This window comes from Nerophis ophidion, linkage group LG06 (assembly GCF_033978795.1).
Source record: "Nerophis ophidion isolate RoL-2023_Sa linkage group LG06, RoL_Noph_v1.0, whole genome shotgun sequence".
NCBI lineage: Eukaryota > Metazoa > Chordata > Actinopteri > Syngnathiformes > Syngnathidae > Nerophis > Nerophis ophidion.
Window position 1 is genome coordinate 61,909,413 of NC_084616.1, and position 24,458 is coordinate 61,933,870.

At 38.5% G+C, this 24,458-nt stretch overlaps 1 protein-coding gene across 6 annotated transcripts in view; it reads left to right on the forward strand.

The window, feature by feature from the left end:
- tead3a (TEA domain family member 3 a) overlaps window positions 1-14,605 on the forward strand; it is a 46,396-nt gene extending 31,791 nt beyond the window's left edge. Inside the window, exons 3-14 of one of the 6 annotated variants that reach the window (XM_061904505.1) lie at window positions 5,525-5,589; window positions 5,735-5,797; window positions 5,918-5,980; window positions 6,989-7,000; window positions 9,202-9,312; window positions 9,385-9,428; window positions 9,526-9,587; window positions 9,969-10,102; window positions 10,182-10,352; window positions 12,558-12,698; window positions 12,778-12,930; window positions 13,106-14,605. In XM_061904505.1, the coding sequence (XP_061760489.1) occupies window positions 5,525-5,589; window positions 5,735-5,797; window positions 5,918-5,980; window positions 6,989-7,000; window positions 9,202-9,312; window positions 9,385-9,428; window positions 9,526-9,587; window positions 9,969-10,102; window positions 10,182-10,352; window positions 12,558-12,698; window positions 12,778-12,930; window positions 13,106-13,219 (1,133 nt within the window). In that variant the 3' untranslated portion in view covers window positions 13,220-14,605. The remainder of the gene's footprint in view (window positions 1-5,524; window positions 5,590-5,734; window positions 5,798-5,917; window positions 5,981-6,988; window positions 7,001-9,201; window positions 9,313-9,384; window positions 9,429-9,525; window positions 9,588-9,968; window positions 10,103-10,181; window positions 10,353-12,557; window positions 12,699-12,777; window positions 12,931-13,105) is intronic. The other 5 variants (XM_061904506.1, XM_061904507.1, XM_061904508.1 and 2 more) reach the window with 5 other exon arrangements.
- The last annotated feature ends 9,853 nt before the right edge of the window (window positions 14,606-24,458 follow it).

A 24,458-nucleotide genomic window follows, 5' to 3' on the forward strand; every position in this document is an offset into this window, starting at 1 on the left:
ATGGTAAATGATTGTTTTTAATTACCGTAAATTTCGGACTATAATCCTCTATTTTTTTCCTATGCTTTGTACCTTGTGGCTTAAATTTTTTTTAATTATGTTTTCATTATCGTGAGAAGCCATATTTGAGATTGAAATTAAAACTAGAATGATTGTCTAGCCATTAAGTGCTGACTTGGTTTACGGCATAGGTCCCTCCCCTTTACCCAAAAACAGACAGAAATCGATGCAAACACCTGTGTCGCCAGAAAACAAAGAGAAGAAGAAGAACAATTACTGTTATCTTTGCCAAAGCTCCAAAACAATCAAAGAAACAAAAGTTTTGTCTCAGGAGACAAAAAAATAATAACAGTGCTTACTCGGATGAAAGCCATTATTTGATTAACTTGGACCCCAAGTTGAAAAACTTATTCGGGTGTTAGCATTTAGTGGTCAATTGTACAGAGTATGTACTGTACTGTACTGTGCAATTGACTAATAAAAGTTTCAATCAATCAAAAAGGACAGTCAGGCTAAACATTACAGCAGACATCATTTTAGTATGACGCTATATGCGCTAGTCATCATGGGAAATGTGGTCTTTTCTGGCCGCCAAAATCAGTCAAAACTGAAAGTTCTTAAGTGGGGCTTTAACCATTTAGCTTTAGCAGAAATGGTAATAGTCCCTTTCACAGACAATATATTGTTGTGCTTTCCTTTACCATTGCTAAAGTTCTGGTTGTTACATGAAAACACTTGACATGAAGCACACTGCACCTTTTGCAAAAAAACACTTATTAGGCAAATCTGATAAATGGCTGTTGTTTGCTAATATTTTTTTCAATTAGTTTACAATGGAGATGCTTTTGGTGTATTTAGTTAGTTTAACCATTTTATTTTCCAATGTGAAAGAGCAATGAATGAATGTATATACAACCGTACAATTCATTCTGGCCCTCTAAATAGTACTTTAATGTCTGTGTAGATGTGAAACAGTCTCAAATTTATATTCATTATGGTCTTCAAAAGTCTTAAGTTTGACTTGTTGAAACCTGCAGGGACCCTTTCCTCAGTAAATTCAACAAAACGTCACCATGAAGTCATTGAGTCTGTTTATCTGATTGGAGAGCTAGCTTCCGCAGCTAATGGGTCCGTGACGATGACTTCTGTTTTCTTTAATCAGCCGTTTTACTGCCGTGTTAAAGGTACTGTTTGAAAACAAGCTATGTAAAAAAACAATAACTTATTTTTTTGTGTAAATAACTACACAACTTGTATGGAAACATTTTTTTCCTCAAATTTAATGGGTGCGGCTTTTATACTGGTGCACTCTATAGTCCTGAAAATGGTACTTTTAAAGGTCTAAGTATGTGAATTATAAAACCAATCTCATATTCAAATGTTCTCTAATTTCTTAAATGAATGCGTGAATATATCTGGTACATTGTAAAATATAACCGAAATTACCTCCTTCCAAATTACCACAAAAGCCACACACTAATTTGCCAAGTAGGCCATGGGACTAGGGTTGATGCCATTTTACAATTATTTTCTTAGATTTTTACTTCATTTGAACAGATTCAGGAGATGACACGGTGTCATCGACGGAACGGTGTTTCATTCTCTGTCCATTATTCCACTAATAGTGCACATTGACAAAGATACAGTATGTTGCTTCCGTAACATTGTATTAATGTATTTACTACTGCATTAGTATGAATATATATGTCAACCTAGTTCCATCCGTTGGTGTGATTGTCTTGCTCTCATTGACTTCAGGTTAAAGTTCAGTTAAGTACAGTTAGGGGAAAAAATAAATTATACTTTTTTAAACCTGCACGTCAAGATGTGTGACTTTTTCTTTCATTTATCTGGGATCTTCTTCCATAGAGTTAGACTGTCTAATATTTTTGCTGTAACTTACTGAAGACTTTGGCTCGAACCAAACATTTTTAAAATGTGTTGTTCACTGGACGTTGGTATACTTTTCTGTGCCAAACTATTTCACGTGTTTGTAAGGGACACTGTATGTGGTTAGTTTGAACATTGTGGCAATCCCTTTGTGTTAATGTGCCAAACCCCTGTTTTTAAAAAAGGGCAGTTTTATAAACAGAGACATTGTTTTGACATACAGTACGGTATTTGCATTTATATTTGTTTTGGCTCGAGCGCCTTTCGAACATCTCTACCTGTCTTGGATTTTTTCTACAATACTAAAAGATAATGCATGCATTAATAATGCAGACGCTGTTGTCATCAGGGCTCAAGGGGAAATCTTTTTTGTTGTTTTCCAAAGACTGACTAATCATGTTTTCTTATTTAAATATTTTTTGGAAAAACATTGAATTAATAAATTCCAAAGCCAGGACATGAAGCCAAATGATAGAGCAATCCCCCTCAGAAAATACCCTCACTTCGAGGTGTCCTTCACAGTGGTAGACTTTGGGAGTCAAATATGTGGGCTCTTTTGGGAATTGGAGGATACATTTGTGTGTCTGAGTCAGCCTACTTTGTCACATTTGGGGGTTCTGGTAAACCATCACAGCTGATGTGAGTCAGCAACCTACCATTTTTCCCGGTGATGACGATGATGATGATAGCAGCCCGTGTGGGTTGGCCTGAATTAGATCACCTTCATCAATCTCCTCCTTGGTTCCTGCAGCAGTGAGAAGGGACTTGCTTGGCGGTTATGGTTTAAGACAAGCAGCTGCTTGGGTGTGGTTTGAATCAGAGTGGAAGGCTGTGAAAAAAATAGCTGACCAGGCAGTTTATCCTAACCACATTTTGGAAGCCTATTAACTATGATAACCTCCACTCTGTTTTTTTCACTGGAGCTGTGCCAGAAACAATGACCGACTTTGATTTAAATTTAAGGGAGTCTATAAAAGTTTTGCAGAAGCCGAAAGTTAATCCCCCTAATGTTCCAGGCTATTTTTACTATGATGTCATATCCAGTCAGTGCTTCGTTTGTGTTGACATTTTTTTTTTACGTGTGTGCGTGTGCGCGTAGTCGTGGTAAAAAGTTTACATACACTTGTAAAGAACATAATGACATGGCTGTCTTGAGTTTCCAATACTTTCTACAACTCTTATTTATTTGTGATAGAGTGATTGGAGCACATACTTGTTGGTCACAAAAAACATTAATGAAGTTTGGTTCCTTTATAAATTTATTACGGTTCTATTGAAAATGTGACCAAATCTGCTGGGTCAAAAGTATACATACAACAATGTTAATATTTGGTTACATGTTCCTTGGCAAGTTTGACTGCAATAAGTTGCTTTTGGGAGCCATCCACAAGCTTCTGGTTAGATATTTGACCACTCCTCTTGACAAAATTGGTGCAGTTCAGCTAAATATTTTGGTTTTCTGTCATGGACTTGTTTCTTCAGCATTGTCCACACATTTAAGTCAGGACTTTGGGAAGGTCATTATAAAACCCTAATTTTAGCTGGATTTAGCCATTCCTTTACCCCCTTTTGATTTTGGGGTCATTGTCCTGTTTGAACACCCAACTGCGCCCAAAACCCAACCTCTGGGCTGATGATTTTAGGTTGTCCTGGAGAATTTGGAGGTAATCCTCCTTTTTCATTGTCTCATTTACTATCTGTAAAGCACCAGTTCCTTTGGCAGCAAAACAAGCCCAGAGCATAATACTACCACCGCCATGCTTGACAGTAGGATGGTGTTTCTGGGATTAAAGGCCTCACCAAACATATTGCTGGGTATTGTGGCCTAACAGCTCAGTTTTTGTTTCATCTGACCACAGAACTGTCCTCCAGAAGGTCTTATCTTTGTCCATGCGATGTCCCTTTGCCTTAACCACTGCCCCGATGCACTGTGGCATTGAGGCAATCAGCCTGTGGCATTGGCTGGGCGTTAAACCCAGATTTCGTTGATGCTTGCTGTCAGCTATTCTTTGTGATTGGGTCTGGTGCCCCTCATTTTCTTACCCCATACCACATAGATTCTTAATGGGGTTTAGGTCCGGCAAGTTGGCTGGCCAGTCAAGCACTGTGATGGCATGGGCGTCAAACCAGGTTTTGGTACTTCTGGCGGTATGGGTAGGGCCCAGGTCCTGATGGAAGAAGAAATCTACATCTCCATACAGATCCTCAGCAGAAGTAATCATGAAGTCCTCTAAAACATTCTGGTAGACAGATGCGGTGACCTTGGATTTAAGAAAGCAGGGTTTACCAACACCTGCGCTGGACGTTGCACCCTAAATCATGACTGACGATGGATATTTCACACTGGACCTCAAGCAGCTTGGGTTCTGTTCCTCACCCGTCTTCCTCCAAACCCTTAGAACTTGATTCCCGAATGAAAGGCACACTTTACTTTTATCAGAAAAGAGGACCTTGGACCACTGGCCAACATGCCCATTTCTTCTCCTTTGCCCAGTTGAAACCCTTCCTACGTTGGCTCAGGCTCAGAAGCGGTTTGACCCATGGAACAGGACAGTTGTAGCCTATCTCCCGGATGCGTCTGAACGTGGTGTTTTTAGAAGCTGTGACTGTAGCCTCATTCCACCCTTTTTGGATCTCGGCCAAATTCATGAATCTTTTCTGTTTGATAATCCCCAGAAGCCCGTAGTCAGCTCTTCTGCTGGTGCATCTTCTCCTGCCACATTTTGCCCTTGCACTAGACTTTCCATTGATATGCTTAGACACAGCACTCTGTGAATAGCCAGCCTCTTTAGCTATGAACTTTTGTGGCTTACCCATCCTATGGAGGGTATCAATGATGGTCTGCAGTCATCCGCATATTGATCCTAACTGAAATAATTGAACCAAAGTGAAGTAATTTAATGACACCTGGGGAAACCTGTGCAGGTGCTCTGAGTTTAGTAGATGAGTAGTGTATGACACACTGTTAAAAACATTCATGCCATGTACAGTTTTGGCTGATTTCTTCAGTGTTTTATTTATTTTTTAATCCTGTTTGGGGGTTTTGTGAGCTGGAGGCTCAAAAATTATTCACAAACAAATTCTTGAAATTGTTTACATTTTGGGACCTGAATCTTTAATCAATGGGAGTTTAACGCTTTGAATGGAATTATGGAAAAAAAATGTTTCTATGATATTCATTTTTTTTAAGGGGCTGTACATATACTTGTGTGTATATAAAATGTTGATGGAGGGTTTTGAAGTGGTTTTAGAAGGCTACAACAGTGACTTCCTTTAGCTATATTTTGCAAGCTATTATCTTTAGAATCCAAATAAAAATACTCTGATTGTGAAAGAAGGGCAAAACTAAAAAAAAAAAGTGCTATACTATACCCTTTAAAAAAATTAAATATTATGATAAATTATTTAGATTGTTGTAATCACTGTAGTATCAATCATATACTGACTGATATAATTGTTGGTGTCGACACCACCAATTTATGGATCGATCAACCCTTCTTTTTACTAAATTATTATTCTCTCTTTCACTTTTATTTATTTGCTGTAATGTTTTGGGGTAGACGGCAATATCAAATTAGAGACTTACGTATCTAAATTAGAATGTCATTGTGATGTTTGTATTTGTCACTTCCAGGTCGTAATGAGCTGATAGCTCGCTATATTAAGCTACGGACAGGAAAGACACGTACACGCAAACAGGTATGTACACATAGTTCCTGCAAGTTATCAACTTTTTCTTGGTTCTGTAATTGCCGTCGTGTGTTAACCACAGCACTAAATCTAATGTAAACTCTTTGTGAATATTTTATGCCGTATCTTTCCTGACGTTAACTCTGGCCAATAGGTGTCTAGTCATATTCAGGTTCTGGCTCGCAAGAGGGTGCGAGAATACCAGGCGAGCATCAAGGTGGGTGCCCGCCAAACTAACCTCCCATCCCTCTCTGCTTATGCGCTGTCTTCTTTTTCTTTTCTTTTTCCTCCCATCCTTGTTCTTTTCCTTTTTTCCTACCTTTCTGTCTTTCTTCAGGTCTCTAGTCACCTGCAAGTCTTGGCCAAGCGCAAGTCTCGTGAGATTCAGTCTAAGCTGAAGGTACACATGCTCAATGCCGCTGCCACGTTTCCAGCTTTGCCCTGCATGCCAACCCAATCCATATTAACCATGTGAATGAGCTGAGGCTGTACTTTGTATTAGTTTACCTGATTTTATTCTTAGTTTGTCATGGAAACATTTTTCATGTAAATATTACTTTAAACCTAAAGATGGAGACTTTGGAAAAAGTACCATAGGACACTGTCAGAATAGAAAATAATACATTTATTTGATTTAACACTCGTTTGGAAACAGTCGATTAGAATATGCCAAAAGAAGCCCATCCCATAAAAAAATATTAATTGCCAACTGATCTAGCTGAACACCATATGGATTATGGATACTACAGTTTGGTACGCCTTTGGTCAGTCAAAACCCCAAAGTCACTGCTTTTCTACTTTTAAGGGTCTTCTGCTTTTTGCTTTCCATTCTGTCAGAACATCACATTGTAAATCTTAATGTTTGAAGTCTATGTGGGAAAAGGTTTCTGTTTTTTGCAATGCATGGCAGTAATGTTGGAGTTGTAATTGCATGAGACTCAGTTGCTGGCTTGGTTGACCAAAATATCACTCAACATTGGGTGCATGCTTGTACACAAATGTGCGGGGAACTTTTGAGGACCACTTGTCCATGCCCGCTTCAAAGTTTTCTGTTTTATGCATTTCTCCATGTTCACACTCTTGGACATTTTTCGATTTAGAGCTTTACTGGTTTTGAGTTTTCTTGTGGTTTTGCAATGTCCTGTAATCAACATTCTTTGTCAACCAATGGTATTTAACTTCCTGCTATTAATTCTGTTTAATTTTAGACAACACAGTCTTAAAATAGTGCATGGTGTGAAAATGTAGATTTTTTTTATAATTGTTTGACATTAAAGTGTGTTGGACGGAGTTTATGTGTGTTAGGCAAAATAATGTGTTGCAAGATGTTGCCTTTTTGACAAAGACTATGACTTTTAAATGGAACTATTCTGACATTTTAATCATTGACATTTCTTTTTTGCCATAGGCCATGAACTTGGTAAGTTTTGGTCATACTACTCCATGACTCTGCTTTTGTGTTTAACTGTTGGCCTCAAAGTTAACACTAGCCCTCAACGCAGTGCAACTTCAGCATCAAAAATGTCTGCCTATTGCGCTTTTTTTATAAGTTTTTAGTAAAATAACAGTGGTGGCTAAAGTTTCCTTTTACTAGCACCTACCGCTTTGGCATCACCCTGTATCTGCTTCGCACTCTGTTCTGGATTCCCTATTAGTTATTGCATCATGCTAGGGCTGGGCGATATTGCCTTTTTTTTTAATACCGCAATATTTCTAGGCCATATCGCGATATACGATATATTTCTCGGTATTTTGCCTTATCCTTGAATGAACACTGGATACATATTATCACAGCAGTATGGTGATTCTATGTGTCTACATTGAAACATTCTTGTTCATACTGCACTAATATATGTTACTTTTAAACTGTCATGCAGAGAAGGAAATCACAACTAAGTCAATTGACCAAAACTGTATTTATTAAAGTTATTAGCAGGTGACTTTTCAAATGATGCTACATATTAGCAGTAGTGCCACTTTTGGTAGCAACACTTGTGCCCCACACATGACAAATTAAAGTTGTCTATTCGACATAATCCCGCTTGAAGCCGAACCACCGCCAGACGATGGGCCCCGTGCTGTTTTTCTTGGGAATTCATTCTTCCTTCATTTGTTACGAGATTCGCACCTTCTTTCTCTCGCAACAACCCGCTAGTATCACAGCTAACGTTAGCCATGCCGCTACCTCCCTGCTTATCAAGGGCTTGTACGTATGTGAGGTATGACGTGACGTATGTAAGAATGTGCGCCTGCTTGTATGTGAGAAGGAGACACAGGAAAGAGCGAGGAGAGCCTGTAGTGTAATGCCCGCAGCTAAAAACAACTGCGTGAGAATGTCTACTCGAATATTACGATATAGTAATTTTCTATATCGCACAGAGACAAACCCGCAATTTATCTCGTATAGCGATATATCGCCCAGCCCTACATCATGCTGAATTTTTTAAAAATATGCATGTTTTTTTGAAGACGATAGGTTGCCATTAGGTGTGAATGTAAGTTTCTGCTTATGTGTACGCCCTTTGACTGACTGGCAATCAAACATGGGCGGCCAATACAGTACCTTACAAAAGTGAGCACACCCCTCACATTTTTGTAAATATGTCTTTTCACGGGGCACCACTGAAGAAATCTGACTTTTATTCAATACTGACTCATGTAAATTTATTTCCCTCTCAAAATAACAACACACAGTCATTAATATCCAAACCAAGTACACCCCTAGGTGTACAATATTGCAATTTATACTTATACTGTTCACTGCAAGTTCAGCATGGCACCTCGTGGCAAAGAACTCTCTGAGAATCTGGGGAAAAAAGATCAAATTATTTGATTCAGATAGTGTCAAGCATGTGTGGCAAAAACAGGTGAGGAGTACAAAGATATGTCTTGCCTACAGTAAAGCATGGTGGTGGTAATATCATGGACTGGCTAAGTCTTTAGACCTAAACCCTATTGACCATCTGTGGAGTATAATACAGAAAGTTAAGGAGTGCAAAGTCTCGGACATCCACTGACGTATGAATGTATGGTGGTGGTTAGACAGGCTGTTAGCGCACATTGGCAGCCATGTTTCCGTCAGTCTACCACAAGGCACATGCATTTTTTTCAAAATATACGGGTCTTTAAGTCATTTGCTGCGATTAATCACAACCCAAAAGTGTGATTAAAATAATTAATTTGACTGCACTAATTGCTGAACAAATTGTTGACACTTTTGGCACAATTTGGACATTTTGCTTCTCCAGCGATTTGGACGTTAATGTATTGGTGAAGTTATTTTAAGTGGACAGTAAAATGACACTGTTATACAAGCTATATACACTGACTACTTCAGATATTGTGTTAACATGCCATTTCTTCAGTTTTGTCCCATGAAAATGTGTAATAAAATATTTGCAGAAAAGAGAGGGGTGTATTCATGTGTGATACTGTATAATTTTGATAGGCTCCACATCTCAGAGAAAGCTGTATATAAATGAATGGATGAAGTATTCTGAGTATTGGCTGCCTTACTCTCAGAATAAACTACCAAGGATAACTCTGGAATATTGTTCTTAATTCTTCTGGGTTTGTCAAGTTTGAACAGCAATCTTATTTACTTTTTTTTATCACGTTCAGGACCAGGTTTCCAAAGACAAAGCACTGCAGACAGTGGCCAACCTTTCATCAGCTCAGATTGTGTCTGCAAGTGTGATGAAAAGCCAGGCTTCTTTCCCTCCTCCAGTCAGGGTGAGACACACAGACATACTTGCACTTCTGGATAAAAGATGATACTAATACAGTTTGCTCTTTTTCTTTCAGTTTTGGCCCGGCCATGTGCCAGGACAGCCTGGACATTCTCAGGAGTAAGCATAATTTTTTCAACACATGTATTTTTAAGCGAAGAAACCTAAGCTAAAATTGGTAGTTAGTTCATATTTGTTTCCCTTTTGTTACTTTTAGCATCAAGCCCTTTGCACAACCACCATACACAACACTAGCAACTCCTGTCCCTGCACCCATCAGTAAGTATGAACAAGACTCCCGGGTAGCTAATATCTGTAAGGCGGTGGGCCCGGTATAATAAAGACTGTTTATTACTTTTGCAGTCTGTCGATGTATTATAATCCTATGCGGTGTAATATTCTGATACATAATACAAAATCTCAATGGAAGCATCGTGTTCATATGTTAAATTTAATTTGGATTACAACCTAGACATGGATTTCATTTAAAGTAAGCAGTAGCACATTTGACTTACAAATTGATTCAGTCAGCTACATCTTTGCCAAGTCAATGTGAGCACCGTTATGCTGCTTTGGTTATGGTTAACATTACTGTGTATGTGATTCATTTATGATAGGAAATCTAACCTTCAGTACAGCACATTTCCATCTGTTTGGCAGGCTATGAGCCCCTGCCTCCCCCTCGTCCGGCAGCAATAGCAGCTCCTGTGTGGCAGGACAGAACTATTGCCTCAGCAAAACTACGGCTTCTGGAGTACTCTGCCTCTATGGAGACTCAGAAAGACAGAGAGATGGTACAGCAGGTTTTTTTTTTCTTCCCAATTTCAAATCTGATCAACTTATTTTCTTTCCTTATTATCTCTCTACTTGCAGTACAAACACCTGTTTGTGCACATTGGCCCATCCAACCCCAGCTACAGTGACCCTGTACTGGAGTCAATAGATGTCAGACAGATTTACGACAAGTTCTCTGAGAAGAAAGGAGGCCTAAAGGAGCTGTATGAGAAAGGGCCTCACAATGCTTTCTTTCTTGTCAAGTTCTGGGTCAGTAAACATATTATAGATTTAACATAATAGACAAAGTATGATACAGTAATCCCTCATTTATCACTGTTAATTGGTTCAGATAAATACATTTCTGCTAAGTAACAATTATGAGTCAAATATTTTAATAGCTGCAACATAAAAAAAACAGTGTACTACCATCTAAATGCATTATTCAAAATTATGAAAGACCTTTCGACATGTAAATAACACCCATTACTTACTTCATCCCCTCTTAATCTTATACAGTAATGCTGCCTTAGGCTGAACTAATCAATAGCCACGACACCAAAGAGGTTTGTATTTTTGGACACCTCATGTATTGATTTTGATTCAGAACCGATTTACGACTTAACACGATTCTTTTATATTATTTGCCATATACATTATTGTAAAATCTTTTCAAAACAGGTTACAAAAGCTCCACTTGGCTGCTGACATAGGACTTATATGCGCGGTGTTGGCCTAAAACCATCTTTTTAAAAATGGGTTTTCAAAATGTTGTATCAAAAAAAATCACAGTGTCAATCTGATAAAAAAGAGCAACTCCAACCCAATCACAGCGTTACAATATTTAAGATAGAAATGTAGAAAGCAAATTGAATTGGTCTCATCTAGTCAATCAATCAATCAAACTTTATTTGTATCGCATATTTCATACATATCAAATGTAGCACAAAGTGCTTTACATTTTTAAAACCATTTAAAATACAGTACCTTCTGCCCTCATTGCATGATCGCAAGTGGAAGCAGTCAAAACTCCCTACCTCCTATTCCTCTCCACTACACACTTGCACACATAGTAAGAGTCATCTAAAAACATATGTGGCTGAGCACGGAAGAACCAGGTGACACAACACTATCTTAGGGAGCCAATTGCGACCCTGATCTAGGGGAAACGGTTAGGGACCAGAAAGTCCTCTCGCTGAAGAACCTATGAGCCTCCAGTGCAAAGGGATCCCGCTGAGTAATTGCTGGAAATAACTTTATAAATCTAAAATATTTTAAGAGGATAAAAAAATATATATATATATATATTAAGATAAAATATAAAATGCATACATATTACATAAGTATGTAATCAAAAACTAGATAAGATCAGCTTTTATTTACCACATACCAATTAATTAATCATTACAAGATAAACGACGTTAAAAAGATGGTAAAAAAAATATAAGATAAATAAGAATGTTAATTAAACTAAAGTCAGAAAGGGAGGTCTTGAGCTTGTTTTTAAAAATCATAAGATTTTATGCAGTCCTATTCCACCAATAGAGGGCATGAAATTGAAATGACGCCTCCCCGTGGGTATGTGTCCCGACTTTGGGAATAATTAGGAGGCCTCAACCGTGAAACCTCAGGGCCGCAAGGGCTTATATGACTAAAAAAACTTGGAAAAATTAGGGCCAAGACCATTAAGGCATTTAAAAAACTGTAAAATTATCTTCATAGCGATTTTGGAACACACAGGGAGCCAATGCAGTGATTTTAAAACCGGTGTAATATTGGCCCACCATCTGGTCTTCGTCAGCACACGAGCTGAGTTTTGGAGTAATCGAGGTAGTTTTGCACTTTTTTTAGGAAAGCCAGAAAGAGGGACATTACAGTAGTCAATATGACTGGTAATATAAGCATGCATTAGAGTCTCCATGTTGTGCCGAGAGAGAATGGGGCGGACTCTGGTTATAATTTTAAGATGATGAAACCCTATTTTAGTGGTGTATTTAATGTGTATAATAAAACCAAGCTCAGAATCAAAAATCACATGCAGAGTGTTCAACTGCGAACAGTGATTAAAAGAAAGTGACTGTATTCTTGGTAAAAAATTGTGGCAAATACAACTAAAGTATTAATATTTTTAGAGACGTAAATCATATATATACAGCGCTTTTTCTATAGTGACTCAAAGCACTTTATATTTAGTTCATTTAGCCATTTTGTATGCTTAATTCAGGGGGGAAATGTTGGAGAATATGCTTACAAAAAATCTAGGATATAATGACACAGCCATATTTGAAGAGCGATGTGGCAAATTATGTATTTTTTTTAAAAATTGTAATGACATTGATAAAAGAAATATTAACACTAATTGTTTTACATAGTTCATACAAGTCAACATTTTGGGGAGGTTATACTTTGCTCATCCACATGGGGGAGTAATGAATACAGTACATTATTTTCTGACATTGTTCATCATTTCTTCAGGCGGATCTGAGCAGTGATCTTGAGGAGGGTTCCAATGCCTTCTACGGTGTGAGCAGCCAGTACAGTGGAACAGAGAACATCACAATCAGTGTCTCAACAAAGGTCTGCTCTTTTGGCAAACAGGTTGTGGAGAAGGTTGAGGTAAGCATGTCAACAAAATGTTTACATGCTATTGAGTATTTAAACATGTTAACAATGCTCCCACCCACACACCATTTAGACGGAGTATGCACATTTGGAGGGAGGAAAGTATGTGTTCCGCATCCATCGTTCACCTATGTGTGAATATATGATCAACTTCATCCACAAACTCAAACATCTACCGGAGAAATATATGATGAACAGCGTGCTGGAGAACTTTACCATACTACAGGTTGGTAGAGTAAATAGTTCCTTCTTTGTTAATGCAGATCTTTTAAAATAAGTGCCACAAAAGTTAATGAAAAAGCAATACCTCCCCACAGTTATCCCTGATTGGCTAATGATACGAGCAGTTTGTCATGTCTTAACCGTCTCTAATTCACCCTTCTTTTTTTTTTTTTCTGCAGGTTGTGTCCAACAGAGAAACTCAGGAGACTCTGTTGTGCATCGCGTTTGTGTTTGAAGTGTCCACCAGTGAGCATGGAGCACAGTACCACGTTTATCGGCTGGTTAATGACTAGCACACAACTTACGTGCAAAGACTGTGTCAACCCTTTCCAGTCCACTCATACTGATTACCACATGTGACACACTAATAATGTATGTATCACCATCACCACAATCTACACTCACAGCACCCCACAATTGTAAACACTAAAGTCGAGCTTAATTGTTCTTTTTTTCTTTCTATATTTTGGGGCTGTAAATAATGACTTAATGTTTTGTTATCTATGATCTGCAGTTTTACCACTGTTCAGTGTAGGGAATTACATTTTTTTATTGAATTCACAGATTAATATCCAGCCTCAAAAGTATGAAAAAGTTCTTAAAACTTGTATTATGTTTAAAAGAGGATATTCATTAGTCTGAGTGAAGTTACGCCTGAGAAATGGTTCCAATCTTTTCCAGGGAAGTAAATGCATATTTGACATAGCTATCGGTATGACCGATATGTTTGAATATAGCTTGTCATAAAGCATTTTATCAGTGTTATTGTCACTACCACAGTGACAAGTCGGAGTCTAATGATGTCACGAGGCGCAGGGTCTTCTTCCCTGCAGTGAACTACATGTAAGGATGGGAATCAATAGTTAATGGCAAGGAGGAAAAGATAAAACAAAGTGTTAAGTCCAAAAATAATTAATAAAATTAACACACACAAAGGCCACAGCGTTCTGAAACCAGTAGTTCCCTTGACTGTTTACAGACACCATCGTTTGCCTTTGCTGCAGTATTTCTACCTCCGTGTGAGTTGGGATTCAAATGTGCTTTCATAAAGCTCTGATTTAAGGAGCACTGACGTATAGGAAGTGTACACTACATTTTTAATGGTACTGTTTATAAGCCAAAATTAGCAAAATGTACTGCTTTTAAAAAAAATTTAAAAATACAAATACAATGACCGTTTTACTAGCAAAGCTGGAGTAATACTCTAATTTTTGTGTGTGTGTGTATATATATATATATATATATATATATATATATATATATATATATATATATAAAACACCAGACATGGTACAGAGACCATGCCACATTCACCCACAGTGAACTCTGGTAAATTCCTATGAACTGACTCTTGCATTTTGTTTTGCTCTGTGGAATGTCTTTGACATATCTCGGTACACTTACCCATTATTTAGCAAACAATGTTATTTGACTATCATACCTTCTTTTACTAGCAGGATAATCATGTATGTGAACAGTGACGTGTGTGTTTTTGCTTTTGCATATCATGAAAGTTTGAGCCAACACATTGGTAAACAATGGTTAAAAAAAGCACATTCACCATGTGGTTAGCAATTGTTGTCATATCTTCCTTGTGTACTCACATCTGCTCAGTAAATTTAAAATGTGCCTTTTAGGCTATGGCCATGCCAATAAAATCACTCTTGTTGTTTGCAGAACTCACCTGGTTTTTGTCTAATTATTGGTACAAAAATATCTTTGTATATTATTTCCAATTAAAGGGGACAAAAATGCACTAAGCTTTGTATCTGCTAGGTGGCACTGCTGCCTTGGATTTACAGACATTTAAATGTCATAAGGTTCTATTTGTTGTAAATGACCTGCTGGGCCTCCTGTTTATGTAATCAAATTGCATGTATGGCTTACAAAAAGAATGATGTACTTAAATATAAATGAATGTCTAGGAAATTACAAAAAATATGTTTTTGTCAGGTTGATTATGCCTGCACGACCAATAGGACTATAATAATCCAAAAGCTCACTGCTTAGTCAAGAAGTGTTTTCACACTATTCTATTTGTGAATGTATGGATTTTATTGCAATGATGCATGAACACAAGATGAAGGCAACGGTGCACATGTTTCTTGAATTAGAAACTTTTTACCATTACACAAAAAAACAGGGTTTTAGCTTTGGGGCTAAAGAACACACCATCATTTGTACTCTTGGGTGGGTGCGGCTGTCTCTAATGTAAAGGCCAAGTATGGATGTGTTGTATGTATTTGTTGGCCAACGTAATTAAGTGTTAAATAAGCATTATTCCCGCTTCCGCCATCCTAGTCACTGCCGTTGTGTCCTTGAGCAAGACACTTTACCCACCTGCTCCCAGTGCCACCCACACTGGTTTAAATGTAACTTAGATATTGGGTTTCACTATGTAAAGCGCTTTGAGTCACTAGAGAAAAGCGCTGTATAAATATAATTCACTTCACTTCACATTATACAAATGGCATAGAGCAAATAATTTTTTAGAGTGCTCCTGTTGGAAAAAGGAACTTGGACCACTCGTAAAACATCTGCAGATCCTTGCCACACTGGCAGTTAAATGTTTTATTTATTGATTTATTTTAACTTAAATGCAATCAGTAGTCATTTCTTTAAGTTATTTAGTTATAATAGTGTTCCCCGATGTTCCATTTTATGTCCTGTCCTTTTCATAATTTTGGACTATTCAACAGGTGGCCCACAAATTCAGTTCAGAAAACTTGTATTTTGCAGCAGATTTCTTTTAAACTATAGTGCTGTCAAAACACATGGTCCTTAACTTTCTAGACATGTGGCTTAGTTGAATATACATGCAATATAATAATGCTGCCTGTTAACCTACCTTTCAAGAACTTTAGCTAGGATGCATAACTTGGACATTAATCTACAGTTATTAATAGCAGTGGTATCTACTCCTTTCAAAAAAAGGTAAAACATAGGCAGATTCCCATATTTTAGCAAGCTCAGTACTGGACAAGGAAATATTATCTGTAAGCGGTTTTACAATGAAATCTACTATGGATAACTAGTTGGTCCTTTATTATTATTATTAGTATTTTTATTATTATTATTATTCTCTACCTTAGATGTCTCTATTATTATTATTATTATTATTCTCTCCCTTAGATGTCCATTTTAGGGCCTTAACACATACAGTGGGGCAAAAAGGTATTTAGTCAGCCACCGATTGTGCAAGTTCTCCCACTTAAAATGATGACAGAGGTCTGTAATTTTCATCATAGGTACACTTCAACTGTGAGAGACTGAATGTGGAAAAAATAATCCAGGAATTCACATTGTAGGAATTTTAAAGAATTTATTTGTAAATTATGGTGGAAAATAAGTATGTGGTCAACCATTCAAAGCTCTCACTGATGGAAGGAGGTTTTGGCTCAAAATCTCACGATACATGGCCCAATTCATTCTTTCCTTAACACGGATCAATCGTCATGTCACCTTAGCAGAAAAACAGCCCCAAAACATGATGTTTCCACCCCCATGCTTCACAGTAGGTGTAGTGTTCTTGGGATGCAACTCAGTACTATTCTTCCTCCAAACACGACGAGTTGAGTTTATACCAAAAAGTTCTATTTTGGTTTCATCTGACCACATGACATTCTCCCAATCCTCTGCTGTATCATCCATGTATCCATTTTGGTATAAACTCAACTCATCGTGTTTGGAGGAAGAAGAATACTGAGTTGCATCCCAAGAACACCACACCTACTGTGAAGCATGGGGGTGGAAACATTATGCTTTGGGGCTGTTTTTCTGCTAAGGGGACAGGACGATTGATCCTTGTTAAGGAAAGAATGAATGGGGCCATGTATCGTGAGATTTTGAGCCAAAACCTCCTTCCATCAGTGAGAGCTTTGAATGGTTGACCAAATACTTATTTTCCACCATCATTTACAAATAAATTCTTAAAAATTCCTACAATGTCAATTCCTGGATTTTTTTTTACCACATTCTGTCTCTCACAGTTGAAGTGTACCTATGATGAAAATTACAGACCTCTGTCATCATTTTAAGTGGGAGAACTTGCACAATCGGTGGCTGACTAAATACTTTTTTGCCCCACTGTATATGGTGCTGCTTCGGTGGTACATCATATTTCACCATGTTAAAGGCAAGAGTTTTTGCTTTGGCAGAAACGTGGTCGCTTTGATGTGGTATATTACATGCGACCTGATCACTATGATGCTTCTTTGACGGTATGCTGTATGTGACAGTGTTAAAGGCAATCCCAGTTAGGGGAAAATAACCAACACTAATCCATAGGAACTAACTTTTGTTAGCTCTCTATGGTAACTGTCATTATGTACATCCCTCCATCCATTTTCTACCGCTTGTCCCTTTTGGGGTTGCAGGGGGTGCTGGAGCCTATCTCAGCTGCATTCAGGCAGAAGGCGGGGTACACCCTGGACAAGTCGCCAACACATAGACAACGTTCACACTCACATTCACACACAAGGGACCATTTAGTGTTGCCAATCAACCTATCCCCAGGTGCCTGTCTTTGGAGGTGGGAGGAAGCCGGAGTACCTGGAGGGAACCCACGCGGTCACGGGGAGAACATGCAAACTCCGCATAGAAAAATCCCGAGCCCGGGATTGAACTCAGGACCTTTGTATTGTGAGGCACACCGTGCTTCCCCATTATTTACATGTAAGCATGAATAGTGATTCATCGTGCATTTGGACGGTCTCCTAGGTCAGAAAAACACTAACATCCATAACATTTTTAAAGACAAATTTTTGGACTCCACCCAAGATGGCTACTACACAGCAAAACTACAAGCTGTAATACCCTTGTCAGCCTGTGGGAGTCATAAATCATTAAGGACTACAACCAAGATGGCAGATAACTTTCAAAATTACAATGGTGACTGGATGATTTCCGGTTTATGCCATGCCCACTTCCGGGGGTCATAAATCAATCCCCCGCTCGCCCTCCTTAATTAGTGGGTCCATGGAGGCCACGCCCACTTCCTCGGGGTCATAAAACCCCACCTTACATCCGGTCATAAAACAATACCCCGTGGCCCCCCATTTTTGGTGGGCCTAAATCTTCTCTTGTTTGTACAGAGGTAACAATTTGGCGTGTGTTTTACTAATCTGCAATATTCTCTTTACAAACAGAGATGTCTAAAGCTTGACAGTCAAAACAGGAGTTCCTTTGGAGTGCAGGTGTCTAGGGTGTGGTGGGAAAATCCGACCGTCATAAAACGTAGCCAAAAACAATCCGGTTATGCAGCGAGCATGTGCTCACGTTACTTAATTTTAATACTCCCCTTCCCGTTACTATGTACATATTGTTCTACTTTGCAAGGCTTGCTCATGCTGAGGCCTGTCTTGCTCTGACAGCTCGCCAACATTGCAACTCATTAAAGAACCAGAATCTTTTCAAATACGAGTTAGAGATTGAAATTTAAGCACAAAGTTCAGACTAGTACTAATTACCTCTAAGTGGAGTATGAATAAAGCAGAGCACGTATCAATGCAATGAGCATCGAGGTGTGGAAGAACAGCTGCTTTAATTGAGCAATAAACAAGAATTTTGTGTGTCATTCGTTTACTATCAAAGCCAGTTAAAAAAAAAAAGGGTGGAAAAATCTCACCAAACAGTGAGTCATGATGAGCCGTCACAACACAAAAGGTCAGCCCTACTAATTAGTTGTTTAGTGATTGTTATACAGCATAGCATTTGTAATATACCAACTGCTACCCAATGCAAACACACCCACATCTTATTTTATCCAAATGCATTCATCAAAACTAGAACAGATGAGTTCTACCATTTGTGATAGAACAGAAATAAAGGAGTGGTGCACACTGAACTATGAAAAAAAACATCCTGTACACATCCTTTTCTAGATTCTTTCTCCCTGGTAGGCACTATCAAACATCCATCCATTTCCTACCGCTTGTCGCGGGGGGCGTTGGAGCCTTTTTTTTTTTTTTTTGTCCTGTCCAGCTTCTCAGGCAAATCATATAGTTGATGTCGATGCCCATATCGGCTGTTCAGATTTACTTTACAAAAGAGAAGTGTAGGATACTTTTCTTGTTGCCTTGTTTGAATTTGGCTTGATTAAATGTATTAATATTATCATTTGGTGCAGCCGGGCTGGAGCAGGAGGGGATAGAAAGAGAAAAAAAGGAAGACAGAGGGGGAAATTGTGGGGATAAGAGGGGGATTATACAGAGAGACAAAAACAACAACAGCAAACACAACAAAAACAACAACAACAATAGAACAACACCAGCACATACGGTATGTACAAATATGATCGTAAAAGTGATAGCAAAGGAACAGTTAGTGAAATAAATAATAATATAGAAATGACAATGAGCATTTTTACACTACAACTGGAGCAATACAAATACCAATAGAAAAAGCGCTATTGATTAAGAAAAATACCAATAGTTTACCTCTATTATCAACAATACAGTTGATCAAATGCAGCAAAACGTATACAAAATAACTAGAAAGATTTTAAAAAAATTAAAGAAAAGGAATACCGAAAGATGGAGGGGAGGAGAGAGAGGCAACCTATATTAATTTTCAATCAATCAATCAAAGTTTATTGATATAGCCCCAAATCACAAATGTCTCAAAGGACTGCACAAATCATTACGACTACAACATCCTCGGAAGAACCCACAAAAGGGCAAGGAAAACTCACACCCAGTGGGCAGGGAGAATTCACATCCAGTGGGACGCCAGTGACAATGCTGACTATGAGAAACCTTGGAGAGGACCTCAGATGTGGGCAACCCCCCACCCCCTCTAGGGGACCGAAAGCAATGGATGTCGAGCGGGTCTAACATGATACTGTGAAAGTTCAATCCATAGTTCAACACAGCCGCGAGAGTTCAGTTCAAGCGGATCCAAGACAGCAGCGAGAGCCCCGTCCACAGGAGACCATCTCAAGCGGAGGCGGATCAACAGCGTAGAGATGTCCCCAACCGATACAAGCGAGTGGTCCATCCTGGGTCCCGACGAGCGGTCCATCCTGGGTCTCGACTCTGGACAGCCAGTACTTCATCCATGGTCATCGGACCGGACCCCCTCCACAAGGGAGGGGGGGACATAGGAGAAAGAAAAGAAGCGGCAGATCAACTGGTCTAAAAAGGAGGTCTATTTAAAGGCTAGAGTACACAGATGAGTTTTAAGGTGAGACTTAAATGCTTCTTGTAAATAATACTTGGTCAACAGCCATACAGGTCACATTGAGGGTGGCCAAGTAAACAACTTTAACACTGTTACAAATATGCGCCACACTGTGAACCCACACCAAACAAGAATCACAAACACATTTCGGGAGAACATCCGTACCGTAACATAACATAAACACAACAGAACAAATACTCAGAACCCCTTGCAGCACTAACTCTTCCGGAACGCTACAATATACACTCCCCGCTACCCACCTCAACCTCCTCATGCTCTCTCAGGGAGAGCATGTCCCAAAATTCCAAGCTGCTGTTTTGAGGCATGTTAAAAAAAAATGTATGCACTTTGTGATGTCAATAATAAATATGTCAATGCCATGTTGGCACTTTTTTTTTTCCATAACTTGAGTTGATTTATTTTGGAAAACCTTGTTACTTTGTTTAATGCATCCAGCGGGGCATCACAACAAAATTAGGCATAATAATGTTTGCTACTATATTGGATCCACTTTGGACTGGACTCTCACCGTTACGTTAGATCCACTATGGCTTGGACTTTCACAATATCATGTTAGACCCGCTCGACATCCATTGCTTTCGGTCCCCTTGAGGGGAGGGGGGTTGCCCACATATGTTGTAGATTGTTATAGTAACAATAGGTTGGAGCCTATCTCAGCTGCATCCTGGACAAGTCGCGGCCTCACCGCAGCGCCAACATAGATGGACAACATTCACAGACAAACATTGCACTCCAAAACCAGCAGACATTCCAACAACTGCGTCTTTCCCCTTGCCATTAACTTTTGAAACGGTGACTAATAATCTTGTGACACTTTTTGCACATCACTGTAGTTTCAGTTTTACTGTATTCATCTCCGTAACTGTTCTGATGATCAGTATCACTGCTCACTTCTATTAACATCTCTTTCTTCTTTGTACGGTCGCATATATTTCCTCCCTAAGTGTGTAATTTGTTAGTTCCTAGTGTTTTTGTTATTTGTACCGGAGTGACTCTGATGACAAGATCTTTGACCTTTTTTTTTTAACATACTCGGCCAATAAAGATGATTCTGATTGTGATTCCATATCTGTTGCATTGTTGCACGATTGGTCTTTAAAAAATGGGCAAGGATAGGCAAGCACAATTAAAACTAAAAATATATTACCACTAATAGTCGCACACGCACTAGGTGTGGTGAAATTACTCTCTGTATTTGACCCATCCCCTTGTTCCACCCCCTGGGAGATGAGGGTAGCAGTGAGCAGCAGCGGTGGCCACGCTCAGGGGATCAGTTTGGTGATTTAACTCCAATTCCATCCCTTGATGCTCAGTGCCAAGCAAGGAGGTAATGGGTCACATTTTCGTCCGGGGTTTGAACTCACGACCTACCGATTCCAGGGCGTAAACTAACCACAAGGCAAATGAAGCTGGACACTCCCCTTTCCTCTCCGTTATCTCTCCTGCTTGCTTCTTTGTTTTGTCTTGTCTTAACTTTCTTGTTGCCTCTTTCTGCACTGCTCTGCAAATCAAAACATTGGAACTACTTAACTGGCCTCAACAAAATTGACAAGATCTTGGGTTTGGGGGAACCTGCTGTCGTGACGAAGCGGTTGTTGCTGGACACACGACAGACTCTTGGGAGAAGAAGGAGTGCCGCGTGCCTGGCGACCTTTTTCTGTCGAGGATGTGAAGATATCCACCTATTTGGAGTTATGACAACAGGACATCTGCTGATTGGAGTAAGCGTTGCTCTGGTTTGTCGACAAATTGGAAGTTGCTGGCAGTCTTCAAAGTACCCCAAAGCTGCCACAAATTATTGGAGGATGCGGGAAGAACTGTGGATTACATCGGACTGTCTACCCCGCAGGGTTTGAGGACCAGTCATAGACAATTTAGAGTGAAAAGCAAATTTTGTTTTCACTCGCATACAAAACATTCGAACTTGGATTGTTTCCCTGGCTTCGAGACTCTCCTGAAGAACAGCGCAGCGAAGACACAACAAACTCCCTTCTTGTCTCTCATGGACACACACATCTTGTTGTTGACTTTGGACGAGACGGCACAATACATCAAGGCCGCGGAACAGAGACACACTACGGGCTTACATACACACATACACAAAAAAAAAAATATAAGCCACACATACACACCTGACTTTTCGTTTAAATACAAACTTCTCACTGTGGGCTTATTACAGCTGACTGATTTGCAGGTGTGAAATTGGTTGTGAGTTCATGCACTGTGTTGGTTTTGTTGCTCATGCACTGTTCATTTTGTACACCCGTATAAAAAAACATGGTAACACTTTAGTATGGGGAATATATTCACCATTAATTAGTTGCTTATGAACATGCAAATTAGGAACATATTGGCTCTTAGCGGGACGTCATTACGCTTGTAATAGATGAAAATATCTCATGAAAGCCTCATATAAGTTACTCGAGGACAAAAGTTGCTAAATGTGTTGGAATGATGAGGAGATCATGTCATTTATTGAACACCAATGCTCTGCTGTTATTGTGTCATTCATTTATTATGTCATATTTAAACTATTGTGTTGAAGTCTGGGGTAATTGTTATAAATCACATCTCCAGCCTTTAGTCACTCTGCAGAAAAAGGCCATCAGGATTGTGTCCAATGTTCACTACAGACGTCATTCAAATCCACTATTTATGGACTTAAAGCAGGGGTCACCAACCTTTTTTAAACCAAGAGCTACTTCTTGGGTACTGATTAATGCGAAGGGCTCCCAGTTTGATACACACTTAAATAAATTGCCAGAAATAGTTATTATGCTCAATTTACCTTTAATAAATAAATCTATATATATCAAAAAATGGGTATGTGTCTATCATTCCGTCGTACATGTTTTTCCTTTTACGGGAGGTTTTTTGTAGAGAATAAATGATTTTAAAAAAAAAAGTAATTGAACGGTTTAAAAGACGAGAAAATTTAATTTTGAAACATAGTTTATCTTCAATTTCGACTCTTTAAAATTCAAAATTCAACCGAAAAAAAAGAAGAGAAAAACGAGCTAATTCAAATCTTTTTGAAAAACTTTAAAAAAGAATTTATGAAACATCATTAGTCATTTGACCTGATTAAGATTAATTTTAGAATTTTGTTGACATGTTTTAAATAGGTTAAAATCCAATCTGCACTTTGTTAGAATATATAACAAATTGGACCAAGCTATATTTCTAACAAAGACAAATTCAAAAGACTTTGAAATCTGATTTATATTTGATTCTAGATTTGCCAGAATAATTTTTTGGAATTTTAATCATAAGTTTGAAGAAATATTTCACAAATATTCTTTGTCGAAAAAACAGAAGCTAAAATGAAGAATTAAATAAAAATGTATTTATTATTCTTTACAATTTAAAAAAAATAAAAATACTTGAACATTGATTTAAATTTTCAGGAAAGAAGAGGAAGGAATTTAAAAGGTAAAAAGGTAAATGTGTTTAAAAATCATAAAATAATGTTTAAGGTTGTAACAAGAAGCAAAGTAAAAAAATAAATTAATTTATTTAAACAAGTGAAGACTAAGTCTCTAAAATATTTTCTTGGATTTTTAAATTGTAATTGAGTTTTGTCTCTCTTAGAATTAAAAATGTTGAGCAAAGAGAGACCAGCTTGCTAGTAAATAAAAAATAAAAAAAAAATAGAGGCAGCTCACTGGTAAGTGCTGCTATTTGGGCTATTTTTAGAACAGGCCAGCGGGCTACTCATCTGGTCCTAACGGGCTGCCTGGTGCCCGCGGGCACCGTGTAGGTGACCCCTGACTTAAAGCAACTTAAACAGAACGATGTGATCAACTTTAAAACTGCTCAAATTATGTTCAGGGCATCCCAAAACTCTCTACCATCCAATATACAGAACCCATTTCATGACAGAGATGATCACCATAGTTACAGTTGAAGAGGTAACAACAAATTATATGTGCTTAAATTTCGAACAACTTTAAAATCAATGTGCATTTCAGTGCGTGGAGTCACTCTGTGGAACAACGTGTTCTGGCATGATTCAATTTAAAACACTGTTTAAAAGAGAAGTACTGAAGAAGTACGAGGAGGAAAGAGAGTGATGCTCTCAGTACAGAGCGATGGGAGAGAGGTGTATGGTCAGAGAGTGTTTGGGCCCCCCTGTGTGTGTGCGTGTGTGTGTGTGTTTTGTCTAGTTTTGTCTTGTCTCATAGTATTGTAAGTGTACAGGAGTTTTTCTTGTTTTTTTTTTATAGAGTATTGTTCTTGTATTATATTGTTTATGTTAAATGTGGAATGAGTGAGAGGTGTTGGGCTATTATAAGCAGCTGCTTCATCCAACCCCTTTTCAAGCCTTGCATA